This window comes from Amblyomma mixtum, chromosome 7 (assembly GCF_055824585.1).
Source record: "Amblyomma mixtum isolate Tamu chromosome 7, ASM5582458v1, whole genome shotgun sequence".
In the NCBI taxonomy this organism is placed as follows: domain Eukaryota; kingdom Metazoa; phylum Arthropoda; class Arachnida; order Ixodida; family Ixodidae; genus Amblyomma; species Amblyomma mixtum.
The window spans coordinates 8764113-8788743 of NC_143018.1; the positions used below are offsets into that span (position 1 = coordinate 8764113).

The 24631-nt window shown below is 46.6% G+C and overlaps 2 protein-coding genes across 3 annotated transcripts; both read left to right on the forward strand.

Moving 5' to 3' along the window:
* Window positions 1-49: 49 nt before the first annotated feature.
* Window positions 50-12281, forward strand: LOC149334915 (transcription elongation factor A protein 1-like). Of its 2 annotated transcripts, XM_089551567.1 has the most exons (7): window positions 53-241; window positions 541-609; window positions 1650-1953; window positions 3609-3659; window positions 5529-5683; window positions 8262-8480; window positions 11600-12281. In XM_089551567.1, exons 1-7 carry the CDS (start codon window positions 173-175, stop codon window positions 11606-11608), a joined length of 876 nt encoding a protein of 291 aa, XP_089407693.1. In that variant the 5' UTR covers window positions 53-172; the 3' UTR covers window positions 11609-12281. The 2 variants fall into 2 exon arrangements, with proteins under 2 accessions (XP_089407694.1, XP_089407693.1); XM_089551568.1 differs by lacking the exon at window positions 541-609 and having other exon boundaries at window positions 50-241.
* A 510-nt stretch (window positions 12282-12791) lies between these two features.
* On the forward strand, window positions 12792-23607 carry LOC149334916 (PITH domain-containing protein CG6153). The gene is made up of 6 exons (XM_089551569.1): window positions 12792-16134; window positions 19075-19118; window positions 19191-19268; window positions 22268-22372; window positions 22514-22622; window positions 23491-23607. The coding sequence occupies exons 1-6, from the start codon at window positions 15931-15933 to the stop codon at window positions 23590-23592; spliced, it is 642 nt and encodes a 213-aa protein (XP_089407695.1). The 5' UTR covers window positions 12792-15930; the 3' UTR covers window positions 23593-23607.
* Window positions 23608-24631: the final 1024 nt, after the last annotated feature.

Here is a 24631-nt window from a genome sequence, read left to right on the forward strand (position 1 = left end):
GTGCAGAACTTCGAATGTAACAGTGTTGATCGCAGCGCCAATCCAGTGCCAATCCCACAACACCTTGCGTCCTGGCCGAAGCAAAGCAAGCGCTTTCGCTGTTCATGGAGGGTTAGGTGGGTTAGTGCTGCTGGCGTGTGTCTGGAGCTGTTAATTGATACCACGGGGCAAAATGGGCTGCGAAGACGAAGTAATGAAAATCGCCAAACGTTTGGACAAAATGGCATCTGGGGCCAGCGACGTAAGTGCCCCTCGATGTGCTCTGCCGGTATTCGTTGGCCGTCCGCGCGGTCGCACGGTTCATGCTAGGCTCTAGCGCTCGTCATGGCTAATAGGATAGTATTCGTCGATCTGCAAATGCGCTTCGTTGAGTTTTGGTGCTCGCAATAAACGTACGTCTCCTTGGACGCGAGCGTCCGCTTTTCTTGCGACGCACTGTTGTGCTGAATGTTTCAGTAGCAACTGAACGCGGCGCGAGCAGTTCATATTTTGTGCGAGCGGCGTTTGGAATTTGCACTGAAAGCTAATCCCGCCCCGCAGGACCAGACACAAGCATTGGATCTCTTGAAGAACCTGCAAGAGCTGCCAATCACATTGGAGATCCTACAGGTAATGCCGCATTTAGCTTTTAGAGCGTGCGGTTTGCAGACTTCCAACTATCGGCACTTGCCGCTTTACGTGACGGCACCCGGGCAGAATTTAATGGTCCAGATAACGACGAGCATTAATTTCACCGAGAAGTTTAATTTTGAAGAAGCTGTGCAGCCTTCATGTGCAGACGCAGCTTACGCTCTGCTCGTGTTGTACGCCGATAACTGGCTTTCGGGGTAGGCCCGAAAGCTTAGTACAGCTCTACGATCATTTTTCGGTTAACACTTTGTTGCTTATGCTTCGAGTATGTGTTCTGTTAATTGATGCGCTGAGGTGACTTCATTTGTTTAGTGTCGTGCTAGCTCTCTCTTTCAGCGCGAAATTTAAACAAATCATTGCAAAGGTCTCAAATATGTTTACGAATAGACAGTCTGTTATTAAAGGGACGCAGAGGACAAATAGGAATTAGCTTGAATCGATAGGGTCCCGTGTTCTAATTATAAATAGACCACTCTGCCCGAAAACTGAGCTTTCATAAGGTAGAAAAGCCGAAGAACAGAATACTGGTGTCGCCATCACCGGCCGATCCCGCAAGTAAAATGCGTGCGTCGACACCGATTTTTAGGCGAGTATCCCAGAGGCCACGCTACTAGTACACTGTAGCCACGCTACACTGCTATGCACTTCAAAATGGTGCCAACCCGGCTTTTTCGTTAAGGACATCACAAAATGAATTGACTGGCAGGAAGATTTTTAAAACCCTATTTCCTCTGCAATAAATGTGTGTTGGCTGCTGGACATTTGCTAACATATCCAGAAAGACCCAGAGAATCGGCGTCGCTTTAAGGGAGATGAGATCATTAATGCATGAACAATACACTGAGTAGTTCTCAAGCTTGTAATGCATCAGTCAGTGCTTCTGCGGCTTCATAGTGTGTTTGAGCCATTGCCATCCGTTTGTGGTCTGTGGCTGTGGCAAGGTGAATTTCAGATCACGGAGTTGCTCCTCAACCAGCTTGCCGGACATGTTTACTGACTTGAGCATGCCCCTGTTCCAGCGAACACGGATTGGCATGACGGTCAATTCTTTGCGAAAGTCGAGCAGTGATGAAGAAGTGATCACGCTGGCCAAGGTTCTCATCAAAAGCTGGAAAAAGCTGCTCTCGGGGACACCCAGCTCCAAGGAGGCCCCAGCCAAGGAGCCCGAGCCTAAGCCGAGTGCCTCCGCCAAGCAGCAACAGCAGCAGCAGTCGGCAGCTGCAAGCCGGCCCAATGCCAAGCAGACCTCCTTCCCTGCAGACACCACAAATGCCGTGCGACTCAAGTGTCGCGAGCTTCTCAGCAGTGCGCTCAAGTGTGACGGTGAGTGCGACTCAAATATTTATCGCAACCTTCTCAGTAGTGTGTTCAAGCGTTAGGATGAATGAGGGCAATGCAACCATGGTTTGTGGTGGGACCTTCTTTGGGGAGCCGGTGCGGGCACTCGGCATTTACGGCATTTTCTCGCCCAGAATGAGGTTGTGGATTCAAAACCTGTGTTGCAGCTGCATTTTGATGCAGGCAAAACTCGTTAGTGTTCATATACTGAGATTCAAGTGCATGCTTATAGGGACAGTAAAGCTGAAAATAATTTAAAACAAACAGCTATGTTGGAATGGTAGATTGCCTTTCGAGGACACTGTTATTTTGGTTCTTTGCTTAAGATTGCTGCATTACTGAGGAAATTGCCAACGAAGTTCTAGATTTCCACCCCTATGGAAGTTATGAAATCTGTCCCTGTGGAAAATCTTGCGGCCATCCAGAAAAAGCAAACTACAACAAAATTGTTTTTCTCTCCGATGCATGGCCTTTGGTTATAGATGGCAGCACCACACTTGTTTGCATGAAGTTCAGTTTGACACTAATGGCAGCCTTACCTCTCAGAAAGAGTGCAGATGACCCTGAGAGCTTGTGCTTGACTTGTGCTTTTGAAGTTGCTGGGCGCAGTGATATTATGCAGGTCAACTGGGCAGCATGCAAAGTGAGCATTGCTCTTCTTCTTGTATCTCGACAGAACTCATTGGACTGCTTTCCTATTCTGGCAGTACTTCCTGTAGAAATAGTGTTGAGACATGAAAGTGATAAGTCATTTGTAGCTGGTGAAGAATTCACTGTACCTGGCGCAGTTATCAAAATTCCCAAGGGGCGTCGCTAGGGTCTTCCGCTTTTAGCCCTTTGTGTTTTCTAGTCAGACCCCTCCCGACAACACAAAACACCGTTCCCCATGTTTCGCTACCTGGAAGGCCTTGAAGATTTTGCATGCCTTACGTGTTTTTCCATTGGCCAAAATAGAAACACCCCGAAACAGGGAGTAGATTTACCGATACATCCACTACAGCAGCAGATGCTAGCAGATGTACCGCAAAATATGTCCTCACATTTTGGGGATATTTTCATTGTGGCCCACACAAAAACACATAAGGCACGTGAAATCTTTGTGACCTTCTGATAGCAAAACATGGGGATTCTCGCATAAGTTCATCACCTATAACACTTATGTTACAGGAAATCAATTTTTTGAAGTATCATTTGTAGATTACCTGCCCTGGCTTGGCGCCTGCGTGGCTGTTACTCTGGCCGTTTTTCAATAAAAATTTTAGTTGTTAGTTCAGCCCTTGTCCTATGCTATCTCCATGTAAACATCATGTGGAAACATTATGTAAACACACTCACTGTCCAATTGCTGTCCTGTGAAGTGGAAAAAAAGGTGACATTTCACTACATTTGCAGGGTTTCAGCTACTACGCTTGTGCGTAAGTGTTACCATCACTAAATTCCTTTTGCTGCATGCATTTTCAGTCCTACAACGATTGGATGCTGACTGAAAGTTTTATCTATTGAAAAATTCTTTCACGTATGCAGCTGATTTTCAGGTCTGTTGTCTTAATTTTTCTGGTCATGTTTGGTGCTTCCATCGAGTGCTTTGAGTGTTCTATTTTGTATGTACCACTCTATGTGCATGTGTGTGTTTTATGCAGACATGCCTGATGGGTGCAATTTGGACGGCCTGGCAGCCAAGATCGAGGAATATATCCTTTTGTTTACTTGATGTTTGTCATACTGTTGTGTGCCTTGCAGCAAGATTGATTTTCATGCTTGGCTTACTTGCATTGCATTGCAGTTTGCCGCTACTGGTTTGTTTCTGAAAAAGTGTGCACTGTCAAAGGGATCTGGACATATATGCCTTGCTGACTGAGTCATCAAAGCTTGTACAAAGCTTGCTTGTTTCTGCATGTGTTCGCTCGAAAGAAACGTTGGGGGTAACTTGCAGCTGACTTGTATCGATATATTCAATTCATATTTCATATTCAATTCATACCGCAGATTAGATTCCCCATCGTCTCTAATGAGTGCTAACAACATTTTGACCTTAGAAAGCAGAAGAAAGATTTCCAGGCTGCGGTTTCTGTATCGGCTCTGCAATCACCAACTTGGTATCAATGCGCAATTGTTCATTCATCCACGTGAGGGTCGTCAAACTCGGCACACCCATCTTTACAACCTGGAACCAATCTTTGCGCGTACTAACAGGTTTAAGAACTCATTTTTTCCGCGCACTGTCTCACAATGGAATGCACTCCCAATAGAAGTTTTTTCCGCGCATGATGCAAATGTTTTCGAAGAACGAGTACGAAAAGCTCTGGGTTGATGTTACTCTTCGCTCTTTGCTGATTCATTTCTTTTTCTTTCTTTTTCTGTGTTTGCACTGCATGCTGCGCGTTTGATTGCTTTGACTGCTTTGACCTGTTGATTGCTTATGATTGCTTGTGTTTTTTTTTTGTGATTACTTGCTAATGGTGGCGCTGAATTGCATTTACTTATGACCTGTATTGCCCTCCTGCTTGGTCTTCAATGACTGCAGTATGTTTTAAATAAATTAAATAAAATAAAAATAAAATAAATATTACCGCATTCTAATGAAGACGGTACTTTAATTGAAAACAGAGTGTTTATAGGCTAGAAAGGAACAAAATTGAACTGCACTTGTTGCCAACACTCGCTGTTTTTGCATTTTGTGCATATATGCTTGTGTGTAGATCTCTGAGGCTAGGTTACACAGCTATTCAATTCCAAAAGGTGATCATGGAATCTGTTTTGGTTTTGGCGTCATTGGTGTGAATTGGATGTCAGACGATTTTTAAAGAGACCTTGCCTCAACAAAATTCTCAAAGAAAATTTATATTTTTCTTATCTCTGCTCATTATTAGAATATGCTTGTGTGTTCTAGAATCTGCACACTGCCAGACTTTTGATAAACTTGAAAGGGTACAAAACAAGGTAGTTCAACTTGTTCACGGCAGTTGGAGTAGAAACCTTAGTGCCCAGGGAATAACAGGTAGATTGAAGTGGCAGGAGCTTCATGAAAGGGCACAGGAGAAATCTGACACAAAAATTTTTTCACAGTTTATACCACTCTAAAGCAGGGATAATTAAAGCTTCCATCCTGTGTATCGCAAAGGCGCAATCATTCTTTCGGAGTTCATAAACTTTCTTTTAGAAATTACGCCATGCATTATTCATTTTTTGTGCCTACAATTCGAGAATGGAATGTTTTTCTACTAAATATTGTTTCAGCATTTACTATGGTTTGCAAATGTGATTGCTGTTGTAATTTTGTTGCAAATATGCACCCCCCCCCCCCACCCCCCGCCCTTCCTCTTGCTATGATGTCTGAAACAGGGGATTCAGGTAACAAGTAAATAAATAAATAAATAAATGCATCTTTCGCAGCCAAAGATCAGCATAGCCAGAGAAAGCCATACAATTTTGCTGAATTTTTGCTGAAAACAAAAGTTCGATTGAGTGGTCCTCAGTATCTTTGCCAGCTGCAGTGTGATCGCCAGCACCGTGGGCGGCACCTCCTGACATGGTTCAGTTGCAGCCTTGACTCTTAGCACGTATCTATAACGAGTTTGGGGACACCAACATGAAGTACAAGAACCGCGTGCGCAGCCGTGTCTCCAACCTGAAGGACTCCAGGAACCCTGCCTTGCGTCTCAACGTGTTGCATGGTGCCATCGACCCAGAGCGCATTGCTCGCATGAGCGCAGAGGCAAGTTCCAGTGGCACGTTTGCTGCCAGAGAGGCCCATTTGGGGGCATCATGCATTCTTGACGTCCACCGAAAATGCGGCACATAGACCAGTGCACAGTCTTGCCCTGCACCTTGAACCAAAATTGTAAATTGTGGAGTTTTTTTTGTCCCGAAAGGACACGTGAGCTATGAGGGATACTGTAGTGGAGAGCTCCGGATTAATTTATACCACCTGGGGTTCCTTGGCGTGCGTTGACATCGCAGATTAATTTTCTACTTTGAGTGTAATTCGTAAATTTATCCGAAGCCCTCATCCATGGCATTCCTCATAGCCCACGTGTCTTTTCAAGACAAAACCCAAAATTAACAATCTACAAATCAGTAGCTAGCTAGCTGTGCCATGCATGTGAAGTACACTGACCTTTCTTGGTTTAAACCAGATCTCAAAATCGAATTTGCCTTTTTTTATCGTTTTCTGTTTAAATTGGAAAGTCCAGCCCCTAAATATAAGTAATAATACTATACCATCTATATAAATTGCTAGATGATGGCTGCTAGAACCTCACCTGTGCCTGACATAATGTTCTGTTTTTATGGACAGTATAATGGTCCGCTTTTTGAGCAGAAAAACTACTGTTTGTGGGCAACCGAAGTAAGAAAATAAATAAATAAATATATTGCACCCATCCCACTGAGCATGCATTGTTCTTTTAGGGTTCAGAAACTACCGGCTTTTTTTCTTCTTCCCGTGTCGTTCACTGCCCTTATAATATCAGCCCTTCTGCTTACTCCCACTACCACCAAACATGGTGGCAGCCCTGTGCTCAGCAGCTGTGTTATGGTTGATGGGCTTTCTTATTCCTGTGTCGTCTTTCGTTCGCTAAACACTATTAGCGCCAGTTGAACTTCCCCTAAATCTGGTTGACTTTATTAAGACCGCGGTGTCAGAATAGTTAGTTATTCCTGTGTCGTCTTTCGTTCGCTAAACACTATTAGCGCCAGTTGAACTTTCCCTAAATCTGGTTGACTTTATTAAGACCACGGTGTCAGAATAGTTAGCTAGATTTTTGCCCTGTGCTGGTTCATTAATGTTCAGTATCAACACATTACAATCTTTCAATGCTTTTAGGGTGTTTACATTTTCACTATATTTTTGGTGGGCATCATTTTCATGTGCCATATTTCTAATGAGAGTCATCGTGCAACTGGTTGAAAAATTTGTTTTTTTGAGTGACTAGCTCTTATTAAATCGTTCCTCAGTTTGGTGCCATCCGCATCTGCAGTGCCACCTGGTGGCAGCTGACAGAGTGGAGAGAGGGAAATTCACCTCCACTTTTAGGAGTGGGAGAGGGAAGGAGACAGGAGCCAACGGGTGGCCTAGTGGTTTGGGCATCCACCTTGGCTGCAGAAGGTGGCTGGTCTGAAGCCTACTGCTGGACAAAAATAACAGGCGTCCGCTGGCCCGGCTCCCAGCTTTTTTTTTCTTTCTTTTTTTGCTGTCTGCTGTCACACCACAGCTGATGCTCACGCACTCGTAACCATCCAGTGATTTTTTTTAGTTACCTTTTTATTCTCAAATTCACTTTCATTTCGCTGTGTGGAATCGGTACGCATTCATACCTTAGAACCATAGCACTGCCAATAAGTCTGTTCAAGGTCTCCCATGGTTCCTTAGGGTAACGGAACAGACTCTAAGAGAGGGCAAGCATAGGAAGGGGGTGGGAGGGTAAGGGGGGTTCAGTTGAGTGGATGAGGTTAGGAAGCTTGCAGGGATAAGTTATCCGCTGCTGGCACCACAGGACAGGGCTTTTTGGTGACATTATTTATTCCATCAGGTCATAGAGGGAGTTGTGAAGGTAAAAAGAAAGAAAGAGGGTGGGAGGGGGGGAATTAGAAAATGCGGGCCAATCTAATGTAGGTGAGGAGGGAGCGGTGATGTGGCCGCTGCATCCAAGCAGTATATGAGGATGGGGTATTTGGCAGGAGACCTGCTGCTGCCACGTGCTAAAGTCTCATTAACTTCAGCACCGGCAAACCCACAACAGGTGGTGAATATCGGCCTCAGCATTTTAGGAGTTGCAGGCAGGACACCCTGGGCGGGCATATAAGTATCGAAATTGGGGCTGCATCCAAGTGATGGCAGGAGTGAAGGCAACCTGACCCATATGCTTCGGAGAACAACCTCTTCTGCACAGATAAGACTGCGGGGGAGGGTCATCGCACACAGAGGGACGAGAGCACGTGTGCAGCGCTGGTGGCATTCCTTTCTTGTGAGAATGAGGGTAGCATCATTCATGCTGAAGGACCGAGGCATTGATGAGGGTAAGGTCACCAGGGGAGTTGCAGAATCTGCAGAGGTTCATAAACTCAGCAGGTCACGTGGGACCCACTCAATTCGAATGGGTTGCAGGATGCGGGCCGCCAGACGATGTATGTTCTTGCAGATTTCTGGGCTGTGACTGACGTGTCGAAGTGTTGCTCGAAGGGCGCTGGTGCGGATGACAGCGTAGGCTGTAGGAAGCAAGGTGATAGTTGTCTAGTGTGATAGCTGTGTGCCATGGTCCTTCTCACTTTGCGCCACCTACTGTATCTTGCAGGAGATGGCGAGCGATGAAATGAAGGAGCTGCGGCAGCGCTTCACCAAGGAGTCCATCAACGACCACCAGATGGCAGTGACGGGCGGCACCAAGACAGACCTGCTCAAGTGTGGCAAGTGCAAGAAAAACAACTGTACCTACAACCAGGTGCAGACGCGCAGCGCTGATGAACCCATGACCACCTTCTGCTACTGCAATGAGTGTGGGCACCGGTGGAAGGTAGGCACACTGCACCATCTTGTGCACGTTGGGAGGTGACCTTCGGGAACTTGGGAAAAGAATATCTGAAGGTAGCGGCAGTACCACTTTCAACTGGCTTTCTCCTCTAATCCGTATTCCCACCATTGCACGGCAACATCCCCCTCCAAAAAATGGTTGAAACTTGTTAGCGCAGGTGAAAAAATTTGAGTTTTTTTTCATTGTTTTGTGTCCTTACTGTAATCAGTTTTTGGTGTAGAATGATGATATATAAATGCGACAGCATTAAAGGTCTCGTTCGGTGTAAAACCTGCATCAGCGTGGCTGAAAAATCCTGATTGGTCAAGAGGGTAGTGACATAGAAAAGAAGCTTCGCTTAAAAAAGGGGGGGATCAAGTGGAATTGAACCGCTGTCCTCTGGCTCAAAAGCAGGGCACACTACCTCTACACCATCATGGAGCTTGAGTTCATGGAATGAATGGAAGTCTTGTACGAGCACCTCACAGTGCAGGGTAGGCGAATTACATTACAAGAACACTTATTTAATTCCGGTCACTAATGAGCATCGCCAATCAATATGGACAATGATGTGTAATAAAGCATATGTGTATGTGTACCGATATGTGTACCAGGGGCCCCCAAGCGACCATAGAGATCCTTTAATGCTATCATGTCATACTGTTAAGAGAAACTTAAGTGTCCCTCTAGTTTGTGCTCAGCAGGTAATCGTTCATGCAGTTGCTAGTGAAAATGGCTACAGTATTGTTACAGGGTGGCAATATAGTCCGTCACAATAGAGTAATGTCATGCACATGAGCTGAGGTCTCGACCTCCTTCCCAGCCAAATAAAAATCACCGTTAGTCATGTAGTGCAGCACCCAGTCACATTGGGCCATTCACAGATGTGGAAAAGAGGAGAAATTAGAAACCAGACATAAAAGTGACTAGGATAGCAGCAGCTAGAAAGAATAGTGCTGCCTTCTTAGTTAACCAACCCCAGGTGGTGAAAATTTTTTCATGGCCAGAGTCGCTTTGGGATGTTAAACTTCCAGAAACCATAAACCATCAGTGTACAAGAACCTGAACGGCAAAGGAACCTCCGTTTCCTGGTGGCTTGGAGCCAGTTGCACGCTGGTGGCGTCCAGAAAGAAAGGTGTCCCCACGGGCTTCTGGCAGATTTTATAAAACGCCACCTTTTTCTTGATGCATTTAAAGGAGTATGGACACCAAATTTTAGTTGTGCATTCTTTCCTTGGAATGGTGGGCAGGACAACAGTAAACGTCGATCATCTCGTGGAAGCCAGTAAATAATTTATCATTGAATTTTTTTCTCTCGTGTTATTTCAGCTTCAACGGTGCAAGAGTGGCTGTGGTGTCGTAGACGAGTTGAGACTGTGTGGAGGTCACATGGGGCGTACAAAAATTGCTATTTGATTATTTGTTTTCTTGGGGCAAGCGGGCATAAGAGCTGGAGTATATTAAAACAGTACAGCAGCAACTTTATTGCAGTTTTTTGTGTTTCACATGATCTCAACATTGTCTCTACTAGTCTTTGATGTCATAGCCACCATACCACTGTTGAAATGGAAACTGAAAGTAGGAGATAGAAAAAATTTACAAATTAGTTGGTGGCTGCAGCCAAATTCTGAATGGTGATCGATGCATGCCAATGTCTCACTCACGGTTTCAAAGAAATAAACTCAAAACCGAAAGTTTAGTGTCCCTACACCTGCGTGTAGAAACACCAAACATTTTTCCTGCGTAATGAACCCTCCCCCCAAATTGATGTCAACTTTTCTGGAAAAAAAGTGGATTCATTATGCGAGTAATTCTGCTCTGTGCTTTGAAGAGCAGTTGTTTTGTGCTCTAGAAAAGGGACTTTACGGAACCTGATGTTATTTAAAACGTTACTAAAACCCCTAGGGGCACTGTGCCATCTGCGCTGAACAGCTGCAATAGCCACCCCAGAAGCAGCCCTGTGATCGCCGTACATACCCACCACCAGGGGCAGCCAGGCCATGATGCTGCGTGGGTGCTGGAGACACCCAGCCCACTGCCCTATGTTGCCCTTTAAGGGTCAAGTATTGTGGAGCACAGTTACCGTATACACTTGTGTAAGGGCCGCACCCCCAACTTGGCCACCGGCAATTCGAAAAAAAAAGGTGAGCCAAAAACTGTTTCATGCGCGCATAATTTTGGCCACATAAAAATCGCTAAGACCACGAACGCGTCGTCTCGAGCGCCGTGCTCAGCCTGGAACCCCGCACACGCGGTCTGTCATCGACGCTAGCTCGCTCGGTGTTCGCACCAGAAAGGATTGACAAAACGTTATGCTGTGCAAAAGCCAGGATGGGGTGCAGGCGTGTTGGGTGTACCCCACCATGCAAGAAAACGCGAGTGGCGCGTTTTTGGGTGGTGACGCGCCGCTCCAAGCTGTCACAAGCACCCCACCTTAGGTGAATCTTAACGTATGATCACGTGAAATTCGCCAAGAAAGTAATACAGTGATCAAGCAACCGCTAGCAACCTGCCTTACTGCGGGTGGTAATCGCGCAGATCGTGCAGGCACAATCCACACTTTTAATGCACAGTGTATTCGAAGGATTTGTCGCGCCTGCGCTAATTCGTCATAAAAATGGGTATCGCCGCGTAAAAAACGGACGCGTAGTCGGGGCTGCGTTGTAGCAGAAATTTTTTGCAGAAAAACGCTGGTTCCATGTAAGGGCTGCACCCCGTGAGAACCGCGGAAAAAAAGTGCAGCCCTTACACGAATATATACGGTACTGCACTTTTCTTTGAGCGCATCAATTCTGCTGCCATTTCTTTGTATGAAGTGCATTTAGATGCACTCAGTGTGAGTCAGTGATTTCAAGCTTGTCGTATTCCTCCCCAACTCCACACATACATGTACAATTTCTATAAGTTTGACTTGATAATGTACCTGTCTTGGAGCAGTAGCTTTAGCAGTGTTTAGGGGAATCCCCATACAGGGGATTCCCCTTAACATTTGACCAACTGGCTATGTTTACAGCTACACTGTGCTATTTGAAGGAGCTTCACTTATCTTTGTAGCTATATGCGGTGTTGTGCAATTGCCATCACTGTCTGCAGCTCACAGGTCTTGATTTTTTTGCCTGCAGTTTTGCTGAGCCCTGGACGACCCTGGATGCAGCCGAATGGCCAGGACAAACAGAGCGTTGGTTGAAACAGTGTTTTTTTTTTTTTTTTCACGTCATTTCAACTCTTCCTTTTCTGCTTGCCTCATGTTGCATGCTCAAGACCACACATGTCGTTAAAAGATAAAAAACATGCAGTGTTCCATCCAGAAACCAGCCATCGTACTCCTCGTCTCACACCAATGAAGGTCGACACTTGTTGTTGAATCCCTCTTCACAGCTGGCCTTTAAACACCCTCCGTTCACGCTTGAAAAAAACCTACAGACTGCTTTTGACAGCCAAGTAAAGAGCTCGTGTTGATAGGGGCAGAGCAAAGTTTGTGTTCAGTGCAACTAAGGCAAAATATGTCAGTCCGAGAGCTTGTTGATAGGTTTTGTGTCTGCGATGTACCAAAGCAGTTCTCAAATTCTGCAATGCATCATTATTATGCTGCACATCTAGAGCACAGGTCCCCGCAGTGAATGAAAACTGTGACAGAGAAGTTGCTGCAGACCGAGGTCAAAGGTACCTCGATCTCAATTCCTGTCCATTTCTTGGCACCTGTAGGTGAACGACGAATGAGATGTTATTGCTGGAGGAAGCTATGATTTTCGCCTTGTCGTCAAGTCGTCCCGGCACCATTTAGTAATACAGTGATGTACATTATTCTTTGTGTGTGTGTGTTTTTTCTTTTTGGCATGCTATTCATAAATTATTTGGAGTGCACTTGAGATTAGTTTTTGTGTTCGCTTTGTTTTCACCCTGGGCATTATTAGGGCTGGTGCTGAGGTATGTGGGCAGCGGCATAAGAAACGCTGTTCATATCCCCATGCAGGCTGAGGACAGCAGCAGATAGCATAGATTGTGTGAACCACTCTTGCTGCCTGCAAGGGCACAAGAGCACCAAGCCAAAGCAAAACTGTGGGAGGTTCTTGCATGGTGCAATAAGTATTTCATCCTTGTCTCTTTTTTTTTGTGACAGGGCAGAATTCCCCCACAGCTGTGTCCTGTCTGAATAAAGCGAAACATTTTGTGCACTTCTAAGTCTTCATGTGCACTTAATGCGCTTTCTTTCCCCTCTTCTCAAGTTTGCTAGTTTTGTACGCAGCCTTTGCTGTCTCTCCCATCAAGTGCCTTACTTGTCTAGCAGTGGGCCAGACAAAATCCTTTTATGGACAGCCACATCTGGGACCAGTATACTCCTGGTTCCAGTTGTTCCGTAAACCAGTTGAACTGGTTAATATTTTCACCAGATTATCACACAAAACCAGTTGGTGTTCTTATAGGACAACTTAAATCAAAAGAAAGCCAGTAGGGTACTACCTGCAGATTCCAGGTTAAACCATTTCAAAGCAGCAGATTCCTGTCAACAGATTTTTCAGCAGTGTGCAGTGTACCCCACACAGCGGCAGCGCATAGTTGTGTGCCTGGTACAGCTCGAGCTGCGGACACCTCCCTTACACAGCAGGATCATACAGTGTGGCGGGGCACAGGATCTAGAGCCTACATGGAGCCATGCACCCTAACTTGTGCAAAGACATCACTGAGCAGAGATGTTATGCAAGAAAATGCGCACAATGTTTGGAGCATTTGCAGCATGGTAAGCTTCACCAGTGGTAGTGTTAGGCACAAGGAGGTTATAATAGTATACTCATTGAGTAGACGAAACGTTGGGCAGGCACAGTTGACATAACAGAGTAAAGTTTTATTGACTTCAAGGGATTACGTGGGTGGTTAGCCGAGCCGTGGGAAACGGTTATCAAGGACTGCCCTCCAGCCTGCCTTCCAATGTGGTTGCTGCAATCTGCCGCAGCTGGAGATTGGCTGGCTGGACAAGCCGAGGCATGTAGAGTGGTCAGGGCAGATTTGATCTAAGGCCGTGCTACCATACGGCGCGAACGTCGTCGCGGCTTGTGCGCCATGTTGGTGGTCTTTTCATGCCAGCTCGCTCAGTGTCAAGTGCACCGTGAGGTACCCGACTAACCCGCCTACATTGTTAGCGATACAACGTTGAACGTCAACGTCGACTTTTCTTTGTGGAACGCTTTGTGTGCGTGAAGTTCTCGTGATGTTACGGGCACCATTTTGTTGTTCAGGGGGCAGATTCAGTAGTGTTGGCCAGAGCAGGAGGCGATAATCTCATTATACACGCGCTCAGCCTTTCGCAGTGCTTTACAGACTACAAAATGGCGGCCATTGTGATGTCGGTGAATACCTCCTATAACCAAGCTGCCTGTTCAGTATTTCAGTTAGGCGGTCATCCTATATGCCGCAACTTGGCAGCAAAACTGGCCGGCTGCAGGACACATCGTGGATAAACAGCACATGTTTAATTACTCAAATTCCAAAACTAGCGCCTCAGAAACTCGTGTATATCCAACGGCTGTACCACAGACAATGTTTCGGATGAAAGGCAAAGCGTCGTAGCTGCCTTATTCACGCTACAGAATGGTCGAGCAAATACTGTCATGCACTCGCAACACTAAAGTCAAACCTGGTGAGAATGTTATGCAGTTTTGAATGTAGCAAAGTAGCGCTGCTTCGAATGCACAATACCTGGAATCAGCTGGTTTGCAGCAACATGATATGCAGTGATTCCACTTGATTCAGCATAACACGCCACTTTCAGCAGTTAGTAGTACTAGTAGTAGTGAAAACTTTTATTGACAGAGAGGAGTTTGGGACTCGCAGGCCCCTGGTTGCCCGCACGGCCTCGCTACACTCAAATCGGCAGCCCGGTCCGTGGTGGTCTTCTGCCGGACTGGGTCCTTAGAGCGTAGCAGAGTCTCCTAGTCCTCCAAGCTGGTGAAGTGCTCCAGGCCTTGCGAGGGAGGATCCGCCGGGCATTGGAATAGAATGTGGGCGAGGGTGCAAGAGGGGTTTATTACGGTTCTGTGGCAGCGAGACTGAATATAAAGGGATGGGAGGTTTCGTGTTTGGAGGCAGCGCCTTAGGGTTTGGTGGTATTGTCATGGGAGGGGTGAGTGTAGGGTAGAGCTGTCGGCTCGGTAGGCCCAAATCAGGTCACTGAATGTGTGCATATAGGCATTACCTGGAGAACTCCGACGCGGGGACCATCTGTGCTCTATGTATCGGACCTCGCTATGCTGTTTGTTGGCAGCTATGTTGCCGTTTTTCCCCAATTGCGGAAGCACCCAGAACAGCTCCACGTGGTGGCTTGGCATTGGACGAGGTCAGTATACAAATAGCAGGGACAGTCGCCCGTGCGTGAAATTTAAGTAGTACAGTTTTTTAATCTGAAATACGAGGCCTTCATGTGAGCAAGGGCAATGGCTGCCTTGCACAAAGTAGGCGGCCTCGGTATCGGCGAATTCAACACGCGTCAGCACTCCTGTACTTCGCATATACTATGGCGGCGCCTCCACATTCCTAGGGGGTCGACGTTTTCACAAAGTGGAACCTTCTCAACGTGCCCGCTCATTTGTTTCGTGCAGTTCACATACCGCCAGCGAGTTAAACGCTGCGGCTGGCTGGGTCAGCCGAGCTACTTTATACATTTTCACCGACGTCATAGCGGCCGCCATCTCTGGGTCCGCAAAGCGCACCCTTGGCGTTTTGTTAACCCGCCCATCACCAACCAGTTCCAGTGTACACTGTGGAAGCTATATATATATTCATACATACATACATACATACACAGTAGTATAGCCACAGTACCCAAAGATGGCGCCCGTGACGTCACATGAAAACTATTCCTCGTCCTATCGCCACTGCGCACGCGCTGATTGGTCCCGACGCGGCAGTAGAGCGCGCTGTTGACTAGACTAGAGCTATTGTATTGGTAGCATATACAGAAACTCTCGAACAGACTAGACTAGAGTTACTGTGGTAGCATATACAGGAACTCTACACTAGACGGAAACGTAGCGCCATCTGGCGCCTTCAGGGCGAACTCCGCATGCGCAGTGGCGGGGTGCGGTACGCGCCATGCTAAAACTAACGCGATCCGCGAGCTGCTAGCGTGATCTGCTTCCGCACCACCATAGCACTGCCGTTAACCTGTTGTGAACTAATTCAGGAGGTTCAGCAGAAAGGAACAAACCCGTAGCTGCTGATGATGATGATGAATGTGCGCTTATGGCGGAACCAACATTGGGCGCAGCGTGAAACGAGTCAATCCTAGCTGGTGCCAAAGCCACCAAAGCCGTAAGGTCGCAATCGCGCGCATTCCCTCGCACTGTACCCGTAGTGTTTTGAGCAACGAGTTGTGTGGTTGTGGCGATTCTTCTTTTGAGTTGGACGCGTCGTAGGTCGCGCTGTTTGCCTTGATTGTCTGCACGCCTCGAGGAGAACCATGGCGCACCACCACCACCACGATGACGGCGGCGACCCGTGTGGCGGCCACGGCGGAGCGTCTCCGCTCGGTCCCGAAATGGGCGTGCAATACTCGCTCTACTCCAAAATAGACCTTGACAACGTGCAGTGCCTCAACGAGGCGAAGGAAGGCTCGGGGAAGTCGGTATTCAAACCTTGGGAGCAGAGGCTGGATCGGGACAAGGCAAGTCTTTCTGGCACTGACCGTTTGCACGCCCTCTGCGTTGTGGGGTGTTATAAAACACCCCACAAGCAGTTTGCGGCATAACCGCGAACTGCTTGCGGTGATCAAAGTTCCAGAACCCACCATGGAACTTCCAGGTGCGATTGCATCAGCATTCACTGTTCAGAATGCGAGGGGAACGAAACAAACGGAGCGCGCGCGGGCTCCATGTTAGGGCCTTCGGCCTCTCAGTCCACCTCAGCCTACAAGGGTCGAAATAAATATTATTACCCCAAACAAGGGCTGAGTATTTCTGCTACCGGGGAGGAAATCATTTTGCGCATTAATTCTCTCTGGGATAACTGGCATGGTCATGGTTCTTGGTATTGTGATGTCTATGCCAGGCAGGTATTGTCGTTGCTAAATATTAATTATTGGAATTGAGTAGTTGTTGTATTCCCTGCAGCCGGAAGCATCGACGCCTTGCGTGCCCAGCATTCATGAGAAGGGACAGTTTGCTATGCACCGGGTTTGTTGAAGTACACTGTGCAGTCTGCGTTGCTGATCGAAATGCCCTCGACAGAGGTTTCTTTTTTTTTTTCGGTGCATCCGCGACTTTTTCTCCCTTAAGCCTTGCTCCCTACGCAGGGTAGCTTTTCAACTGGATAAAATCTATAGATTTTTATTGATGAGCTCTCTCTCGTCGTGTTTATCGTTTTCACACTGTGTGCCACATCTTAAGCAAGACACGATTTGCATTACTGCACTCGAGATATTTCAGCAGTTTAAGAAGTGAATAATTATCATTGAAGACGTTGGCAGTTAACGTTCTCGTCATGTGCACTGTAAATTATTTTTTTGCGGTATCTGCCTCTGACGGGAGATTAACACATATATGCCCAAACTTCAGAAATTAAAAAAAAAAAAAACATTTTTTCATATAAAATTTTTCAGAATTCAGAACCATGCTTTTATTATTGGAAATGTTTTTCTCAGCACCAAGTTTCGAGCCTTCCCACCATGTAGAACTCCGTTTTGCACCATGTAGAACATAGCAGGCAACGCTGCCGAAGCTGGTGCACCTGTTCACGCAAGATAAGTCCATGCCGAAAAAGTAGTTCACACTACCGAAGTGAACACACATTTTTCGTTGCGACAATATTAAGTCCTCTGACTGGAAACCTCCTTGACTTCGTTTAACCTCTTGCTGCATTTTTGTGCTGTGACCCGTCGAGACTTTGAGAAGTAAGAATGACATTTGGCGGTATGAACAGCTGGTAGGGTGAATCACTCAGACTCCATCCTCGCCCAAAAGGTAGCTGACACGCAATGAAAATTGTAGCCAGAGGGCCTGAACACTGAGCGCCTCAAAGCTTCGACCGTGATTTTCAATGCTAGCACCTTGTTTTATACCGCTCTTTGTTTTCATCCACTCACCAAGGCTTCAAGAAGAACGAATGATATATGGCGGAGTAATATGGCTTCGCGGCAGCACTACTTCCTCAGCCTCTGCAGCTTTGCCTGCTATGTATGAAATGGAGTAGAGGCAAATTTTGCTTCCTTTTGTTGCGGAATCGCAATGTAGTCAATAGGGTCGAATCTGCTGACTACTTCCAGAGAAGACTGGTGGCTCCTTCTTAATGCACACAACACTATGCTTGTAAAGTTACTGCACAAAAAGTGGTGTTTTGTGTGTAGTATTCTAGGCATATAAGGATTAACAAACTCTGTGAGATGCCTATTAGCCGCTGCGGTGGCTCAGTGGTTATGGTGCTCGGCTGCTGACCCGAAAGACACGGGTTCCATCCCGGCCACAGCGGTAGAATTTTGATGGAGGCAAAATTCTAGAGGCCTGTGTACTGTGCAATGTTAGTAGTGCACGTTAAAGAACCCCAGATGGTCGAAATTTCCGGAGCCCTTCACTACGGTGTCCCTCGTAGCCTGAGTTGCTTTGGGACTTTAAATAACATAAACCATAATTACAAAAACAAAGGCTTAGGCAGCAAGGTCTTCGGTGCAAATTTGTTTTGCATTTGGGGCATTGCAGCTAGCTAAACTATTATTGGAAAGAATAGTGTACGAGGTGTGGTTAGGTGGCAAAAATCGAGTTAAAAGGAACCTCAAAATGATACTTACGGAGGTTGGAAAAATTGCACAAGCGATCGGTATGCCATCATTCGTCACTGCAGGGCAGAAGTTTTTAAGCTGGCTTCATTAATGCTGAAGACATTGGCAGTTATAAATGGTGCTTCTCCTCTCTCCCTTTAACTGAGCCCCGTGGATGCAAGAAAAAAAATATAAAGAAAGCAGGTCGAGACTGCACCTCTCTGTGCCCAGTCCCACCCACGTCACACCTAATGAGAAGGCTTGCCCAGATTCGCCACTTTACATCAGTGGGATACGGGAAATTTCACTGTATTCGGATGCTAGCAGAAATGTTTAAAAATTGTTCACAACTTATCGGGTCCATGCAGAGCTTTAAATTTGACTTGAATACTCACAAAGACCACCTCTGCAGAGTTGTTTCTTTAGAATATTACCATCAAAATCATTTGAGGGCCTCTTTAATTCCAAGACTGACTTATGTCAGAGTTGCTCTCAGTGTGGTTTCACCTTTTTTTTTTTAGCTACATAGTATATACCTTAAAGGCCTGCTTTACAAGTCTTTGTGCATATTTCATCATGCTGTAGGCTTCTGCTGCTGCATGAGGAAAAAATATCACGTCGTGCATTGCATAAGTATGCAGCAAGTTGTTCTAATGAAACAGAGTGGTGACCATAGCCATCTCATTGCAATGTTATCATTGTGCAGAATCATGGTCATGGAGGTTTCCCAGAGAATAGCTGTGTGTTTATTGCATAGAAATCCACGAATCAAATTAGATATTTTACTGGATGTGCCCGTAGTTGCAGTGGAAGTGTTGTGCAGCCTGAGAGCTTTCTTGTTTCCGGTGTTTGCAGTATGTGGACAGTGACGCTGACGAGGAGCTGCTCTTCAACATTCCGTGCGTACCATAGCTGAGCAAGGCATGCGGGCCCGCTGCCATCACTCGCCCCCTTGTGTGTGTGCCTTGCAGCTTTACGGGCAATGTGAAGCTCAAGTCCATCCTGGTGGTTGGAGGAGATGCTGGCACACACCCGTCCAAAGTCCGCATGTGAGTGTCATTCACCTACCACAGAGCTGTGCATTCATGATTGAAATCTGCCGCGGTTGGTCATCGAAAAGGTTGGGTTAAGTGACAGACTGTTTGGTTTCACCGGCATTTCATCTTAGCCCTGTATTACCCTCCGTATTAACTCTAAAACAGTGTGAAAATGTCAATGATTTCAATATCTTATTAAATGGTAATTACTTATCTCTTGGCTTATCTTATCTCATCCTGCTATCTGCTAGCCGTCCTGGTTAGCTTAAAAGTGCATCACATTGCTTTCCTCTGTACCAATTAATACCATCATAGATTCATCATGCGTTCCAAAGACCAGTGCGAAAAAGAATTGTTGAAATCGGAGCATGCAAACGAAAGCTATTTCACTTCGAAAATTCAAAATAAAAAGATCAGATGAAAACGCGCTTCACTTAACCATTTCACTCACTGAGTATTGAGATTAGGCGCTTCCAATCAAAGCCACGCATAGCACACACGCAGCAGAAGCTTGCATGTGATTGTTGCTTTGATGATGGCGTTCCTCGCCCCGTGTACGCTACGTGGTGCCATTAACAGGGCAGGGGCGACTAACAACAAAGGAAGCTCTCCGATGTTTCTTTGTCGGTAGGATTGATTGGAAGGCTCTCCCCCCCAACTTCACATCCCGTTTTCTGTCCGGCCTTTCTCTTTATATTTTTGGGGCTTTTGTTGCAAAAGCTACACTAGGCTAGCAAAAGCACATTTCGTGGAGCTGGGCAAAGGCCACTACTGCGCATGTGCCGTTATCGTGGCAACCAGTTGTGCTGGAGCCACAAGTGTGCGCCGGCTTCCGCCGCAGCCGCTGCGTTGAGTTCCGCCGTGCGTGACATCATCGCTTCACCTCACTGCCCATGCGCAGAGTCGCGCCGCGCAGCTGGGATATAAGCCGGAAGCGATGTGCTCGCTCCTCAGATGCGCACCATGGAAGAAGGAGAGCGATTGTACTCGTGACGGCAGCAATAGAGGCTGCGTGAAATTGAGTCTTCCGATCCAGAAGTCGACGCATGGTACAAAGCTGGCCGACAGAGTGAAAGCAAGGCGAGAAAGGCTAAGTAGGTGGCTGGGACACCCAAAGAACGAGAGGAACGCCTCATGAAGAGACGCCGCCCAGCTGCTGAATTTTTTTTTTTTCACCGCCTTCTTGGTGGTGTTTGAACAGCGCTCACCCCCACGAAGGTTTTCAGTGGAATGGAAATTGATGCCCTCTAGCTTTATTGTTATTCATTTTCGTTTGCTTTCACTGTTTCTTTCCAGTTTTTGTGGCATGCAGAAAGCTTTCAGTACTGAGCGACGTAACGTTTTTGATCAATTTCGCGAGTATGATGGAACAATATTCAAACTGGATGCCCAACCGATCAGAAAGGCAGTGCCCACTCTCGATGCCAGCTCATTTCCTCTGCGTTGCGACACCGTCAGCTCGAAATGAGCATTGGTGGAGAAGATTAAGATATTAAATGTTGTGATTTCGGCGATCTCTTTGGGCGTTCATTCGCCACAGTATCCATTACTCTGCATAAAGAGAATAAAGACCTCATGCTTTATCTACGTTGCAGGGCCCCTTTAACTGGTAGAATGACTGCTCCAGACAGGCCATGTTCTGGGGTTATAACCCCGGTACACGATGAATTATTCTTTAAAGGGGTCATGACACCATTTCTTGGACTCTAGCTGTTTATTGGATGTTGTTCGCTACACATCTCAAACAACTGGACACATTATGAGCTCATTTGGTACTGCGAACAATTCGTAATTGAATGATTAAAAGTTCTCCTGAACCATGTGGGCAGTTGGGCAACACTGGTACGCTCGCCGTTCTTGACGATATAAACCGATAGTTATATGCTTGCTTGTGACTGAACTGTGCGTAGTGAGTGTAGGGAATGATTTGTTCATTGTTCAGGGTTGGGTGAAGTTGGAGGCTGATAAAGGCAACAAAGGCCTGTGTTCATCCCTTTTCTGTCTAGCTTCTGCCCAGTTTGGTTGACTTCTCCACAATGTGCCGCGGCCGCACCCAAGTAGGCGCACAGTCTGCTCAGCACCAACTGTGCATGGCGGTTTCGCAGCAGACGATGGTGCTGTCAGTTTATGACTTCACTCAAGCTGCTTCATTATGGCCAGTGCTGCCATGGGTAGGGGCTTAGAGCCAATAACTTCAAATTACAATTTCTAGCACAAATGTGCACGTAGAGCCCTACTTGCTTTTTAAGTGCGCATAATAATGTCCTGGCTAGTAACTGCAGCGTAAAAGCATGATTTGCTGGTAAGCCATGTCATGACCCCTTTAGCTACAAAGTTTCTGTGGAACCTGTTTAGCTTTTCTTTGAAGCTGTATGACTGCACTTGGGTGGATACTAATGAGTAATTACTCCCCTATTACAAATCTGCTCCTCGTCGAGGGATTCCCCTAAAAAAATATTGGAATTTTCATTTCTGCTTGCAGAGCTACATGAATTGCTAGCATACTTTTAGACATGCTCTGTGTTTTCCATCATACCTATCAAAGCAAGGTCAAAGTGGCAGCTGCCAGTGGTATAGGAGGCCTGCTGAAAAATTGCAAAAGCCAACTCTAACAGCAAAACAGCCTAAAATTTCTGTGGTCATAGTGCTGCTTAGCAGGTATTGGAGCAGGTTTCAGTTTTGCCTCTAATTTACTCTGTGTGCCTGCATATTTGCGACCTATTTTATTTTTCTTCGACATTCAGAAATCGTCAGCATTAAATGTAATTATGTTGCAATTGTCTTTTTCTCAACAAATCTCATTTCTTTACATTTCTGCAGTGGAGGGACCATTTGTGATAAAGTCCTGGAAATTCATAACTTTTCTCTGTTTTCAATGCCTGGTCATTGAACTGCATATTGTAAGACAAGTGGGTATGCAGGTGCAGCATGCCACTGCTTTCATCCAACAGACCTCATGCCACCGCGTCCTCACAGTGTTACCGGCATGATGTGGGCATGTCTTCTTGCAGATTCAAGAACCGGCCTCAGATGACCTTCAGTGACGCTCGTGCAGCACCTGAGCAGGAGTTTGAGCTCCAGCACGATGCCAGTGGCAGCCTAGAGTACCCTCTCAGGTTTGCTGCTTTTTTGGCTTGCGTGTGGTAGCTTCTGTATGGTCGCCACGTTTCTGTGTGGTAGCCTTTGGGCGGTTTACGCTACTGGCGGAGGTCGATGTGATGGCCAAAGGGTGACGAGCGGGCTGTGGTGCTCTGCAGGGCTGTGAAGTTCTCCAGCGTGCATCACCTGTCGCTCCACTTCCCGGGCAACTTTGGCGATGACGTGACACGTGTCTATTACATCGGCCTGCATGGAGAGTTCTCAGAGGTACGTTCACAATCTTTTTGACTGTTGTGAAATTGGACGGCTCGCCACACCGCCGTACCGCGTTTATCTTTTGCTCTGTGCGTTATCCTCCCACTTGTGCTGCTTAACGAATTCACATTCTGTCCTGCATGAATCTGTGCTCATGGCAGTTTCATTGCATAGAGTTCCTGGCCTTAATGCGTTGCAGGTGTTTGCAGTCATTCGTCTTTCTGGACAGGGTAGATAAACCCTCACTAGTGCAAAGAAAATGACAGGCTGGCTAGTATGCATAGTTTAAGCACCTGCTAAAACCATTTACATTGGCAGAGCATACGGCCGTTGCTGTGGGAACGGTTGTGGTGCGCTGAGTACCGTTGAGAAACAAAACAGACATGTACAGCCTTTGTCAAAAGTTTGGAGCCCAGGGGGTTTGCTTCTGGGCCGCATTGCTTTGATCGTAATGCGTCCTCAGCGTCCCAAATCTCCTGAAAGTAAGAGGATTTCTGGTCCTGCTCCCTCCGATGCGTAGGGCTTCCATTAGTGCTACAGGAGTGCCACAATAGTGCTTATAAGCAATCCCCCTGGGCTCTAAACTTTTGACAAAGGCTGTACATGCGATGTCAATGCCCCTTGAGCTCTTGAAAACAAGATTTGAGTTCCCAGATCTGTTTTTGCTAACAGTTTTGACAGTGGCAGTTTGATTTTGTGTCGCATCTACAAACACACAAGCTCTCTTGTGAGGTGGTGCTGGTTTAATAAGCACGTAGCATTGCATCGTGTTCACTCAAGTGTTGTTGTGGGAGTGAGACCGGAGCTTTAGCAATTTCTACCACTGTTAATGTTGAGGACAAGCGTGTAATTCGGCAGTGCACACTCTGAATCTCTGCAGGCCCAGAGGCAGGGGATAGTGTTGTGCAGCTACGAGAGCGCCCCCAACCCAGCTGATCACAAGGTGCAGCAGGAGATGCCGACGAGCAGCATGATTCAATAAAAGTAGACTGACTGAGTTGGCTGTAAGGCCTGTGTGAGTCTGCTTCATGCCCATTCACACTTGCGAGCTGCAGAGGTTCTGCATCATTTTTAGTCAGAGCAACAATTGCAAATGGTCGCAATCATTTAGTTTGGTTTATGGGTGTGTTTAACGACCCAAAGCGACCCAGGATATAAGGGACGCTGTAGTGAAGGGCTTCGGAAATTTATACCACCTGGGGTTCTTTAATGTGCACTGACATTGCACAGTACACAGGCTTCTATGATTTCACCTCCATCTAAATTCGACCGCCGTGGCTGGGATCGAGCCCGCGTCTTTCAGGCCGGTAGCCGAGTGCCATAACCACTGAGCCACCGCGGCAGCTCGGTCGCATTCTTCGAAAAGCAGTTGCAGGGTAGTCACACCTGCTAGGCTCTCCAGAAAGCCTTGCGACCCCAGTTCACATTCCGCTAAACCAACCAGCAGTGCCTCGGAATCAAACTGAAGCTTGTTCTACATCCAGCTTATCGTTACTAGTAACATTGCAGACCACCCACCAACTCTTGGCCTGAGCGAGAGCATTCGTGAAAGTGGTTCATATGTTGCACTTGCTCATGTCAACATCGATACTGTTCACCCGCACATTGGTCGAAAGTTGCAGTGGTCACATAACCTTTGTGACTCTCAACTGTGCTAAAATGGATGCTTGGGCGAGTTGGTATTATATTTTCCTGAAGAACAGCGCGAACTTGGATGAGGATAGAAGGAAGACACAACAGACGGGCGCTGTGTGAAGAGGCATTTAGTACAATGCAGTCGCTTGTAGTTAAACTTGTGCTCGAGTGTCATGGCAATCTTTTTATATATCTAATTCTGCTGTCTTGATGCACGTAGTAGGTGAATAAATTGGAGCACTGTGCTTATAGAGCATAGGTAGAGGCTGTACTTTCCAGTTTAAACCGAAAAACACTGGTAAAAGTAAGCCGAAATCACTTTTCCAAATTCTGTTTGAACCAAAAAGGCCAGTATTTCTGGCATGCATGTCACGTGTAATTGGTCA

What these genes read in the sequence shown, in the direction of transcription:
- LOC149334915 (XM_089551567.1), top strand. Translation starts at nt 173, where the DNA reads ATGGGCTGCGAAGACGAAGTAATGAAAATCGCCAAACGTTTGGACAAA. An exon ending in TCACATTGGAGATCCTACAG is followed by an intron (nt 610 to 1,649) that starts GTAATGCCGCAT and finishes CCCCTGTTCCAG; the next exon opens with CGAACACGGATTGGCATGAC. An exon ending in GGCAGCCAAGATCGAGGAAT is followed by an intron (nt 3,660 to 5,528) that starts ATATCCTTTTGT and finishes GACTCTTAGCAC; the next exon opens with GTATCTATAACGAGTTTGGG.
- LOC149334916 (XM_089551569.1), top strand. Translation starts at nt 15,931, where the DNA reads ATGGCGCACCACCACCACCACGATGACGGCGGCGACCCGTGTGGCGGC. An exon ending in AGAGGCTGGATCGGGACAAG is followed by an intron (nt 16,135 to 19,074) that starts GCAAGTCTTTCT and finishes CGGTGTTTGCAG; the next exon opens with TATGTGGACAGTGACGCTGA. An exon ending in GAGCTGCTCTTCAACATTCC is followed by an intron (nt 19,119 to 19,190) that starts GTGCGTACCATA and finishes TGTGCCTTGCAG; the next exon opens with CTTTACGGGCAATGTGAAGC.